The following is a 12,823-nucleotide window of genomic DNA, read 5'->3' on the forward strand; positions in this document are numbered from 1 at the left end:
CCGGCTTCTGCCCCCTTCCCCTTCTGAGGTTGGCCCCAAGCTTTAGTAACTAACTACTAACTACACTCAACCCCTATGTTAAATCAGCTCAAAGGTTGATGACAGCGGAACGTTCTGCCCATTCTTCAGCCTCAATCTTCTTCTATTTCAACCTCATCTCTCCATCTCGACTCCTTTTATCTCCCCCTTTATCACCCAATTCCAGACCCCACCTCTCTTCCTCTTCCTTCCTTTTCCTTTGGCTTCGACCACCGACTCCACGCTCGTTTCCGGGTCTCGAACTCTCTCTCTCTCTGCGCGACTACGCTATCCCCCGGTTCAGAGCAGACTTTAAGCTTTGCCGACACATCCAAGATACGGCGCCGATCACAAAGAGAACAAGGGGGAGGGTCGCCATATTGATGGAAGCTGTCGAAAAATTACCCTTTATATCTCGCCTATGCTACTACAGCCTTTCCTTTTAATATGTAATATTGTCACTTCGGGCAATGCATTTGAGCTAAACACAACGGATAATACATAGAAGAACACGCAAAGCGTCGGATTCCCAGATGTTGACTTGTACATCATTGCCTTCCCCCCTCCTGACAGCAGAGTCAAAAACTACGCGACCAGGAATATTTGCTAACTGCGTATTTGTACAGGGAGATATGCTGTCGTCCTGGATGCTGGTTCATCCGTAAGTTGATCGCGTCCCATCGTGTCAAATCGTGGAGGTGCTGGGCGTGTGCTGCACATTGATAGCCAGTGGCGCCATCCGGGTACATATATACTGACTGAATTTTTTTTTTTTTTTTTTCTTTTCGGGATTATCTAGGGGACTCGATCATATGTCTATAGATGGCCAGATAGTGTAAAGGCGCGCAAATCTGCATCGGCAAAGGAACTAGCATCATTACCCGAAATCATAACAAGCGAAGAATGGACTAAAAAGATACATCCAGGTATACAGCAATCGATGGTTTATTCTAGATTCTCCTCTAGCCTGGTGCTAATCCGTCACAATATCAGGCATCTCCACGTTCGCCCAAAATCCCCAAGATGTCGGACTCGAGCACCTCAGACCACTCCTCCATCATGTACAAGAGGTTATCCCCGAAGAAGATGTACCCGACACCCCCTTCTTCCTCCTGGCAACGGCTGGCATGCGCCTGCTCCCAAAAGCCCAGCAAAAGAGCATCCTCAACAATGTGTGCACTTACGTCCGCCAAACCACCGACTTTCTCATCCCGGACTGTAACCAACATGTGCAAGTCATCGAGGGAGTCACCGAAGGACTTTACGGGTGGATTGCGACCAACTATTTGATGGGCGGGTTCGATGATAGCAGATCCCACAATCACGGGAAAGGCCATCACACATACGGATTTCTGGACATGGGAGGTGCCTCTGCCCAGATTGCCTTTGCACCAAACGCGACTGAGGCCCAGAAACATGCCAATGATTTAACCCTTCTGCGGCTCAGGAGCGTCAATGGCAGGGCTCTTGAGTATAAGGTGTTTGTCATGTCGTGGTTAGGCTTTGGGGCGCAGGAGGCAAGGAGTCGATATGTAAAGGCACTCTTGGAATCAACTGTCGATGAGAAGAACAAGGGTAGGCCGGATCCTTGTCTACATGCTGGACTGCGGATGTCTGCAGACGGAACCATTCTACCCCCTGAAGGCCCCGTGTCCGGTGTGGAGCCGTATCTAGTTGGAACAGGCAAGTTCGACCAGTGCCTTCTCCAGACATTCCCCTTACTTGAGAAGGATGCGCCTTGTCCTGATGAGCCCTGTCTTCTACATGGAGTCCATGTGCCCGCAATCGATTTTGACGTCAACCATTTTATCGGTGTGAGCGAATACTGGCACACCACCCATGGGATTTTTGATATGGGCTACAAGGATGACCCTTACAACTTCAACGACTATCTGCAGCGCGCGAAAGATTTTTGCTCACAGCCATGGGATGAGATAGAAGCAGGCATTAGAGGGCAGAGATGGGGGGGGAAAGTCAGCAAGAAAACTGCCAATGAACTTTGTTTCAAGGCTTCTTGGCTAATCAATATTCTACACGACGGAATTGGCATCCCACGCTCAAGCATCGGAGAAGCCGAGGTGACCATAGGCCACAACAACAAAACCCAGGATGTGGTGGTCTCTGGGAAGCCAGACGGTTATCTAGACGCTTTCCAAGCTGTTAACAAGATCGGTGCCACAGAAGTGAGCTGGACGCTCGGAAAAGCCGTTCTCTACGCTTCATCCCAAGTGCCACCATTGAAAAACGGCCTCCCAGTTGGCTTCGGCAGTAACGTCCCTGGTGGCGTTGCAGACGATTTCCAGCACACCGGTCCGCAACTCCAACCCCTCCCTCCCGCCTCACAACCAACCATACCTACAAACGACACTATCACCGGAACCAACCGACAACACTGGCACGACACCCTTTTCGACGGCCATTCTCCCCGCCGCATCCCAGGCCTCTTCCTCTTCCTCGCAATAGTCGCAATCGCAATCTTCTTCCTCTACGGCCGCGAACGGCGAAATCGTGTATACAGAAGATTTCTCGGACGACCAATTAGCCGACACGGCAGCAGCATTCATTACCGCCGACGAAGTAAGGGCCTTTACAACAGTAAACTATCCTCCTTCTTCTTCTTCTCCCCCTCCCCGCGCCGAAGTAGTTACATGCCCTACGAACGCACACTGGAAGACGGCATGCGCGAATTCGAACTCGGCCTTGGCTCTTCCTCGTCCGACGACGAGGCCAGTGCCACATATGACGAGGATGGGAGCAGTAGTGTTAATCTTCTGGCGAGGTTGAAGTCGAGCACGAGCACGAGCAACAACATCAGCAGTGTCGGTGGAGGTGGAGGAGGCGGTGGGAACAGAGCTAGTGTAGGCCTCGGTCTCAGCCTGGATGGCAACGGGTCGTTGCTATCCTTGTACAATGTGGGAATTATGGATCGCAATGGATTGGCGGTGCGAACGGAGAGTCGCGATAGACAGGCGCACCTTGCGCTAGCGCCGACAACTAATGGGCGAAGATCTAGAGCGACGAGTCCCGTGCGGAAGTCTGTCGTGTAGGCAGTGTGAGGCCATTGTTGGTGCTGGGTGATTAAAAGCAACCTTCTCCATTTCTTTCCTCTTCTTTCTATTTTTTTATTTTTTTATTTTTATTTTTAATTTTTTGAGTTATACAGTGTGGTTGGGTGGGGACTTTTGCTTCGATCATATATACAGTTTCTCTTGGTTTGAGCCGTTGGGTTTCTGGTGACAGTATGTGGGTGGTCGTGGCACATAGCCCTAGCAACGCTCTCCTCCCTTGTTTGCCTTTCGTCCTTTTGCCATAGCCATGGAGTCTCGATTGGGGTATTTTGTCGGGGGAGTTATGGACTGTTGGGCTGCTCGCAGGCGTTGTGGTTCTGCTTGATTGCCTTCTATACTAAATATTCGTTACCCACTCGTTGTACAAGTTCATTTCTTCTTGCATCCGTCATCCCTTTTCCCATCGTGTACTATGTTCCCCCTTTTATTTTCTTCTTCATCCACTCGTTCTCTCCCTTTGATCCGTTAGTGGACAGGGGTTTGTATGAGTTTTTATCGTGCCTGATGAGCCGAGCTCTTGTTTTCTTTCATCCCTTTCTAAAATTTTTGTTAGAGTGTAGAACAGGTTAGAAAAAATCTTTCTAAACTTCATCATTTACAATTCGAGCTTCCAAACGCCAATCAATCCATCAAACAATAGACCATCAACGCTATTGAGTTCCATTTTTTTTCCCATCCGGTGCTGGTTCAACAGGGACACTGTAGATCAACATCACGTGATCCATTCCAGCCCCCTCAAGATTCTAGAGCCCAAAAAGGAAACTTTGAACTTCGCGGAAGCTCAACATCAGCAGCTATTTTCATTCTGCATCATAATCGACGACAACCCTCTACACCCGTCAAAACATCAACCATTCCTCATATCACTTAGAACTCCCGTCGCCTTGACCCACTCGACATATCTGCATAGCTCAATTTAACTTGCATCCACAATGCGACTCACCGTGGAGCTAATTCAGAATTCACTCTCCTACCTCAACCCACTCAAAGAACGAGAACTTGATCTCAGAGGTGCGTATTGGAAAGAACAGATACTACTACACATGTCACAGACTTGGTAATGAGCTCAATTGATATCGTATTTCTTCCTTTCTTCGGGATGGGGGTGATATATAGGCCATAAAATTCCCGCTATTGAGAATATGGGTGCTGCGAAGGTATGTTCGAATGACATCAACTCTGGTCCCTCTTCCTATGGGCCGCTTTTCTCTCTTAGATCTGTCCTCCATACTCCGTGCCCCAGTCTACACGGTTTCATGGTCAATCTCTAATCATATATGCGCAGGACCATGACGCCATCGACTTCACTGACAACGACATCTCCTCGATCTCCAACTTCCCCTTCTCCCCACGTCTCCGCACCTTGCTTCTAGCTCGAAACCGCGTGTCGCATATCCACCCGTCAATAGCAACTTCGATCCCGAACCTAACAACACTAATTCTCACCGCGAATAACGTTGCAGAGCTAGCGGATCTTGAGCCGTTGAAGAATCTAACGAGACTAACGCATTTGTCGCTGCTGGAGAATCCGGTGACGCGGAAGGATGTTAGTGTCTTTGAATTCCTTGAAATGTTGTTGATTTATTTCTCTTTTTGGACGTGTTATTGAATTATTTTGGGGCGGTGCCATATGATGTCGTCGTTGTCCGTCCTATCGCATGCCTATATACTGTCCATATTGCTAACCATCACCACTTCATACTCGCGTATATACACAGAACTACCGCCTCTGGATAATCTTCCTCATTCCAACGGTGCGCTTCCTCGACTACCAGAAAGTCAAGGACGTAGAACGAAACCGTGCTGCCGAACTTTTTGGCACCGCTACCAAACTCACAGCCCTCGCCTCTAAAGTCATGGGAATTAAATCCCGAACATTCGACGTCCCTGGCTCCACACTCAAAAATTCAACAGCGCGTAGTGCATCAGAACAGCAGCCTGGTGGAAGGCTAATGCGTGTTAAACTTACCGAGAAGGAGCGGAAACGAGTGGAGAAAATGATCCGGGAAGCGAAGAGCTTACAGGAAATCACAAGGTTGGAACGAGAGTTGAATGAGGGGAGGATACCGGGGGGTGCGCTGGGAGATGAAAGCGATCACGGCGAAGATAATGATACTGATATGAAGATGTGATTTTGAATGACTTCAATTATCGAACATTGGCGCAGTGGACTTTTTTCTTATTTTATTTTGATATCTCGTTTTGTTATAAAAATATAAACCGGCGTTTTACGGATAATGGTACAGGTACTAACGGATTGTTACGCTGCTCAGAGCACTGAAAACACTGTACACCACCAACTCTACGCAATCTCTTTTTTTTAAGTTTGTCTGCATGTCCGTTGTTATCGGATCAACCCAAAACGAAGATCCTGTCTGAAAACATGGGGAGGAGTTCTTTAAAACCCATCTTCTTTTAAGTTGATTGTGATACCAGTCTCTTGATATCCTTATTCCAACCCATCTCCCTTTTCTCCGCCTTGCCAAGCAGATCAGACCTCGTTGAACCATGGACGCATTGATTGACACCTTAAAAGCACTCGGACATGCCCCATGGTTCAACTCCCTGTCTTAACCACATTCCATCAACGAAAACGTCAGACTTCCATTCTTTTTGGGTCAAAGCTTCCAACCACCCATCCAACCAACTTCCCGAAGCAACTAATACCAATAATAGTCTGCGTCCCCACCAACCATATCAATCCCCCCCCCCCCCCCAACGCGTCGCACTTCCACTTCCCTCAGAAAAGACACCCAGCACTCCGCTTCGCTCTTCCCCTAGCATTGCCCCTCCCGATCCCACTACACCAACACAGCATCCCCAATCCCTTAGCCTCCTTCTCAATCTCATCAACAGTCCATACAAGCTGTATGAACCCACTCTGGTCAAGCGCATACAGCGCCTCCTTCAGCCACACACGACACGACATGTCCTCCCCAAAGCGGTGGGAATAGGTGACGACGGGAATTGTGGCGAGGAGGGCGTGAACGGGTTCGTGAAGGATTGGTTCTATGGTGGAGATTTTGAGGGCGGAGATGGGGTTGTTTTTGTGGGCAAACGTGGCGAGGGTGCTGGTGCTGTAGGTCCAGTGTCTGCTGTTGGAAGGGTTTGGGTTTATAAGTTCGAAAAGGGTGCCTGGCGGACTAGTTGTTGCTGTTGTCTCTGCTGGTGCAGCAGATTCAGGTGATTCAACTGTTTCTTCTGCTGCTGGGGTGCTGCTGGTGGTAGTAGTGAGGAAGAGACCCCAGTGGAATTGATAGGCTTCGCCCTGGCGGAAGAGGAGGATGTAGAGCGAGTTGGGTTCTAGAACTATGGGGTCGGAGGTGGCCATTGTTGATTTCTAGTTTATATATATATATATATTTCTTTCCTTTTTTTTTTTTTTTTTTTTTTTTTTTTGGACCTTATGGTGTGTTTTCATGTGTTGATTTTCTGTGGTGATAGAGGAGGTGTAGTGGAAGGGAACTTCATCTCAATTTCTTCAGCCAGGTTAGGTAATGGATGGCAGGGGTGTTCTGTATGTACATGTATTGATCGTAGCTGATGATGTAGTTTCAACTATCTATCCCATTTGGAAAGGGGACCAAAATTCCTTGGGTTGGCGCCGTGGAGATTGAACGGGTCTCATGAATCGAAGAGGAAGCAGAAGGGAGCGCGCCAACAGACGTGTTGAGAATGCCTGGGTGAATGGGTTGATAAGTGCATAATTTTTCATATCACAGAAAAAATTAAACACAAGGTATATAGCGGGTTGGGGCGAATAGCGCGGTGGTAGGCGTCATTCTACGGAAGGCCTGGCACTGAATGCTTGGACCAAGCCATGTTTATGACGGGGAGAGGTGGCTGGTGAATAGAAAGGGATTTATGATTGGCAAGATTAGGGCACATCCACCGTGTCTCTATTGGTTCTTCCTTTGTGTTAAGGATGATTCAACTATGTCTTTGAGTGATTGATGATGCAGGGTCCCAACATTCCCCTGAGACTGATAAGGATGTGGTTAAAACCCGCCGCATCAAGGATGACATAATAGTCTCTAACAGCCAAGCAAATATGAAGATGTTAATATAATAATAATAATAATAATAATAATAATAATAATAATAATAATAATAATAATAATAATAGTTAATAGTGATAGTGATAGTAATAGTAATGCAACTAATTAAATAAAGCTAGGTAGTTGTTAACTAACATGAAATCAGCAAGCAAACAAGGGGAAAGTAAAAATGCCATATACATCAATGGGGAACATGGGAACCAAGCCCTCTAAACTGTTGCCATCAGAAAAATTCCGTTTTTAAGAAATAAACATCATAAATATGATAATATGTGAGGAAAGAAAGGCCTTCCAAACCCGGGAAATGCCATCGGACGAGAAAAGGAGAAATTGGTTTCTGGTTGGTATCTCAAATCCACATTTCCACACACATACACACACACACACACACACACACACACACACACACACACACACACACACACACACACACACACACACACACACACACACACACACACACACACACGCACACGCACGCACGCACACAAACGAATAACCATAACGTTATCCATACAAACGAGTGAGGGGTTAGAGGCACGAAAGTTTTGTAAAAACAGAAAATATAAAGGAAAATAAAGAGATAAAAGGGCATCAGTAAGACTCGTAATGCTGATAACTCCCAATCTGATTGGGGTTATGCGGTGCAACATAATGGCTTTGGTACGGATGGTCCTCGTATGAAAAGTCCGCCGTCGCCATGAGCGGGTTCACAATTCCTTGCGGCAACCGGGGACGGGATGGCCCTTGACCCCCTCCCCCGCCACTTGCAGTTGCGTTGGGGGGGTTGGGTGAGCCAGAGTTTAAAAGAGAGGAGGAAAGTAATGATGGTGCCGACGGCCCACCGGTTGATGTAGAGGTGGACGATTGCTGCTGCTGCTGCTGCTGATGTTGCGCGGGAGAGTTGCTGTTGTTCCATACCCATTTCTCCATGAGTTCGCGGTGCAGGAAGCCAACTTGCCACCCCGTCTCCTTGATGATTTTATCGATGATGTGCAGTACTTCTTCCTGAGCTTGCCTATTCGTTAGGCACTCCGCGGCAATTGCAAGGCAGCGGAGAGAAACGCTGGCGACGCCTCTGTTTACACGGCGGAAAGTTGAGAATTAGCGAACTCGATTATAGAGAACATGTGGCTTTGATGAATGCTTTTTTTTTTTGTAATTATCTTTTTCAAGGAACAATGGCTATTAACTTACCTATCTTTCACATGCGCCACAATACCGCAGATATCATGAGCGTGGCTCTGCTGCATGGCCATCATATTCTCGCTGAACTCGGATTCAGTGGGATGGACCTGGGCAAGCAGGCAGCAGGCTGTGTGATAAAACAACCTAGCAACGACAGCGGTACGCTTGATAAGCCTAAATGCATGTCGGGTTAACAGCTTACAGTTGGACCATGAAAAAAAAAAAGATAAAAGAAAAAAAAAAAAAAAAAAAGGGGGGGGGGGGGGGGAGTTGTTGGAGATATAATGAGGTGTACTAACCAAACCTCCGGGAATGACGACTTAGAATTCGTCTGCCAAGTCTGCAGGTAACCGAGCGGCAGCATCGAGCGTGGCACACATCTTGCCCACTCGTCACACCACCCCTTGTATGTATTCCATTCCTGTATCCGTTGATTCAGCCGCATGTCATGCGCAGCCCGATCTGGATTCTGGAACTGCGGAATGGTGGATCGAAAATTCCCAATTTTCGCACAGATATATACCATCCGATGTGTCCACAACTCCTCGTCGCCCGTGATACTGTTCTGCGACGCACCCATGTTCATATCCACATCCCACGTATCCGGATCCCATGCCATCCTCCAATTGAAATGAAGGCAGCTCAGCAGCTCCATGCCAACATTGAGCCAAAAGCAAGCGCCCCCTATCCCGATGCTTTTGGCGTTCCATCGGCATTCCTTGATGAGAGCGCGGGCACCGGCGATATGGTTCATCCGCTGCATGGCCTTTTCACACATTATTTCGTAAACGTTAAGAATTACAGCTGTCGTAGCACAGAGGACAGCATTGCGATTGGGGTTTTGCAAACAGGTAAGAAGATCACGCGTAGAAGCGTTGTAGTAGTACAGAGCCTTTTCTTCGCCATATGATGGATTTACTAGGAACAAGTGCCGGGCGCCGCATGCCATGAACGCACTCAAAAGCATCGGCTCCTGGAGAGCATGAAATGGCAGAATATGAGAAAACTGATGGAAAGTTAGCAGAAGACTTTGCATCAGCAGGCCTGTAGGCAGACGGAAAGAGGGCAAATTACATGTTTCATCGAGTCCATCGAGTCCATCCACAGCCCAACTTCCTCCACGAAAACTTGCATGAGCAGAACCTCTTCAGCGTTATCCAGGTAGGGTCTGACATTTTCTGAGGAGACCAAACTGGGCTTCGGGGAGTTAAACGGAGAATGCGATAGGGAGTTGTCAGAAAACGTAGAGTTCGCGTGATGAGGTTGCGAAGCATGTTGGAATATCGCCTCGGTCATTTCCGGCTGCGGAGGCTCGGGATAATTAGAAAGAAGGGGAGTAACACTCGGGAGAGAGAGACTCTGATGCGAAAGAGACGGGGCTCCCATGATATCAGGGAAATTGTACGACGACGGGGGAGGCGCAGGTTTTCGCGGCGGGGGATCATTCCTCTCGACGCGGGGGTACCGTTCAAAGCCACCTTTATATTCCGAGGCAATCTCCCGGGATTCATCATGGAAGTTGACCTGCCAGTCGTGGGCGAAAGGCGCTGCGTACGGCGGGGCGGCAACATGAGTGTCGATGAAGTTCAGTCGAACCCCGCGCTTACACAGCCGGTCAGACTTTTGGCAGTTTTGACAACGAGGAAGCGCCTCGTCACATTTCAGATGCCGTTCCCTGCACGTCAGACAGCCGGTCCTGACGCGCTTTGGCTTTTGAGCATTCGTTTGACCAGAGGAGTTCACCGTCCGTGACGAAGATACGGCCGCACCGGAGGCTGAGGCATCTCCGCTGATGGGATTATTTGATTTCTTCTTCTTCGGTTGGGAGTTGAAATCAGGAGCGGCCTTTGCAGTTAGCTGGTAGGTATCGCCATTTACTGGGTAATCCCCCACCTCCGTTGTGGCGGCAGAGGCAGCCAAATTCAGAGAGAGATCGTATTCTGTTTGCGGAAGAAAGTTCCCGCCAACTATTGATGCCATCTGATTCCGGATACGCGGGCCAAAACAACTGGGGCTTTATGGATCCCGAGAATTCTATGCCTTGTCGTGCTCAGAGCGCGGCGTGGCGCTAGAACATGCTCCGTTCACACCTTCATGTAGGTCTTGAAAGGGTGAGAACTACAATCTTGCGACAGAGCAGGAGAAGAAAACCAACCCCAGAAACGGTTCACCAGCCCCCAAGCCTGCAAGCCCGAGACACCCGATACGCCCCTAGATATTTATAAAGTATATTCAAACCCGTTGTCGACGACTCCTTTCCCCCCCTTTCGATTCCAATTTGAACGGGCGTGGGGTGAGGACCTGCACTGCAGTCTCCCCCAGCAAATGTGGGACAAAATTATACGTGGGATACAAGAAAAGGCAGAAATCTTCGGAGACGATCTGTAGTGGAGATATATATATATATATATGAATAACCAGGGGGGTACATCTGTCAGTGTCTACAATTCGGAGAGAGAATGGCCGCAGCAGCAACAACGGTGGCAGGAGAGTAATACAGACAGCCCCGAGGGCGGCGGATCGGATGAAAAAGGAGTAGTTTCTGAACTCACCTTGGGAAGGGTAGAGTGGAAGTCGACCGAGTGGAACATCCAATGCCCATGGATTCCGTAATGTTGTAATAGTAGTCAAGCCATTCCTTTGACTGTGGAGTAGCGGAGGATGAGGAGTAGATTGTTTATAGTCGCGAGATGTGGAGAAAGCGGCAATATAGTTATTATAACTCATTAACAGTGGTTAACGTTACGGAGCTGCAGGAACCGAGATCGAAGGGAATGCGGATCCAGTTTTCTTAACCAACAACAACGAAAAAAAATACTTTTCATTTAGGTTTATCGAGAACAATCCGGAGACCAAACCGAAGGGATTCATGAATTACCTGAACGGATCAGCGTTCCCTCACCAGACGGGCGAATGATAACGTTGCTGCTGCAGATGCCGACACTAAAATCAAAGTAGGGTTGAATATTTTCTTTCTAGTTGGTTCAACCCCAAGAACAGTCAGTTGTTTTGTCGCTGATGACAAAGAGGAGGCTGCAGGCTTAGTTAGCCTGAACTGCCTCGGGGCCAATGAGTGAAAAGATATATATAAATAAACTCGCGGCGGGATTCCGATTCACCCGCTGGCTGCTGCAGATTATTAGAAAAATGAATCAGTCAATCAGTCAATCAGTCAATCAGTAAATCAGTAAATCAATCAGGAAGGGAAACGGTGAGTTAAAAAAGTTGGGTGGGGGGAGGACGTGGGAGAGGAGACCAAAAAAGAACCCCAGATCTCACAGCTTGAGTCAAGTATCTACGATAAGCGACAGGGGGAGGGAGAGAAGAGTTGGGGGGGACGGGGGAAAAAACATATTATAGTTGGGAATTGGACAGATACACAATCCGGCACCTTTTGAAACACCCCATCACACACACACAACCCACGCAGGGCCTGCAGACTGCATCTTGGGGGTTCCCATCACAGCCTTCGACGGTACCTTGGTAGTACTGGGGGCCCGGAAAAAGGTGGCCACCCCAAAGGGAGAGCGAGTTTGGCCACCAATATCAAGACGCGTGTTTATTTTCGTTAATTATTCATCCTGTGTTGAACCAGTAATAAATGCTGCTCAATTGGGCAGCTGGAGTCAAATGGAGAACTAACTAACATGAGGAGATAGAGAGGAGCCGTAGTTGATCTCTCATGCTGCGGCACATTTATATACATTTATCTGATTCAGCCCTCAACGCAGAAAACACAGATGCCAACAAAAAAAAAAAAAAAAAAAAAAAAAAAAAAAAAAAAAAAAAGAAAAAAGAAAAAAGAAAAAAGAAAAAAGAAAAAAAAAAAAAACCCTGATCAAAGAAAGACTTTACAACAGCCGTTTTGGCTCATGCCATGATTCCATATGTCTACACTTTACTGCAGGTATCTGGAGCAATCTCTCGCCTGCAAAAGAGCTGCCTGAACAAGCACCCAACCAACCCTACATGATGTCATCATCACAACAAAAAACCCACAGCGATGACGCCCCCGGGCATTTTAACCCATCTTGCAGATCCGTACCGGAAAGAAGCTACCCTGATCTCAGCGGGATTGAATTTTAATTTTCGTTGGTTGTTGAGCGCAGATCTTTGTATTTTATTTTTATTTTTATTTTTATTTTTCTGTTGGATTAAATTTTGATTTGTTGAGATGGAACGATTTAGGATTTTGGTGGCCAACTCCGGTGGCCAACTCTGCTGCGGAATTAGGTTAACAAAACGACTCCGCAGTTTGTTCCAGGTTGTGGAGGGTGTGAGGTGCAAAGGCCCCCCCCCAATCTCTCTCCAATTGTCACTCTTCAGAGGGGGTCTCTGTAGCGAACGGCGTCTGCTGCTTCGGGTTACCCGTGCGGGCGATCTTGGTTGAGGCAGACTTCTCTGAGAAGGAGGTCAGGCTGGCAGGCTGGCAGGCTGCAGGTTGGTATTTTGTATTGGCGTGGTGTGCCGTGCGCGGACACGCAGCGAGTT

The 12,823-nt window shown here is 47.9% G+C and overlaps 4 protein-coding genes across 4 annotated transcripts; 2 read left to right on the forward strand and 2 right to left on the reverse strand.

Moving 5' to 3' along the window:
• Positions 1–551: 551 nt before the first annotated feature.
• PADG_05467 (apyrase) lies at positions 552–3,065 on the forward strand (the record flags this gene model as incomplete). The annotated part of the gene is made up of 4 exons (XM_010762451.1): positions 552–561; positions 645–679; positions 818–944; positions 1,012–3,065. 4 exons carry the CDS (start codon positions 552–554, stop codon positions 3,063–3,065), a joined length of 2,226 nt encoding a protein of 741 aa, XP_010760753.1.
• A 953-nt stretch (positions 3,066–4,018) lies between these two features.
• Positions 4,019–5,218, forward strand: PADG_05468 (U2 small nuclear ribonucleoprotein A'; the record flags this gene model as incomplete). The annotated part of the gene is made up of 4 exons (XM_010762452.1): positions 4,019–4,097; positions 4,203–4,243; positions 4,372–4,632; positions 4,805–5,218. 4 exons carry the CDS (start codon positions 4,019–4,021, stop codon positions 5,216–5,218), a joined length of 795 nt encoding a protein of 264 aa, XP_010760754.1.
• Positions 5,219–5,826: 608 nt separating this feature from the next.
• PADG_05469 (uncharacterized protein) lies at positions 5,827–6,417 on the reverse strand (the record flags this gene model as incomplete). Its single annotated transcript, XM_010762712.1, has 1 exon — positions 5,827–6,417. The coding sequence occupies one exon, from the start codon at positions 6,415–6,417 to the stop codon at positions 5,827–5,829; it is 591 nt and encodes a 196-aa protein (XP_010761014.1).
• Positions 6,418–7,738: 1,321 nt separating this feature from the next.
• On the reverse strand, positions 7,739–10,312 carry PADG_05470 (uncharacterized protein; the record flags this gene model as incomplete). Its single annotated transcript, XM_010762453.1, has 4 exons — positions 7,739–8,222; positions 8,342–8,506; positions 8,632–9,338; positions 9,407–10,312. 4 exons carry the CDS (start codon positions 10,310–10,312, stop codon positions 7,739–7,741), a joined length of 2,262 nt encoding a protein of 753 aa, XP_010760755.1.
• Between the last annotated feature and the right edge of the window lie 2,511 nt (positions 10,313–12,823).

This window comes from Paracoccidioides brasiliensis, assembly GCF_000150735.1.
Source record: "Paracoccidioides brasiliensis Pb18 unplaced genomic scaffold supercont2.6, whole genome shotgun sequence".
Taxonomy (NCBI): Eukaryota; Fungi; Ascomycota; class Eurotiomycetes; order Onygenales; family Ajellomycetaceae; genus Paracoccidioides; species Paracoccidioides brasiliensis.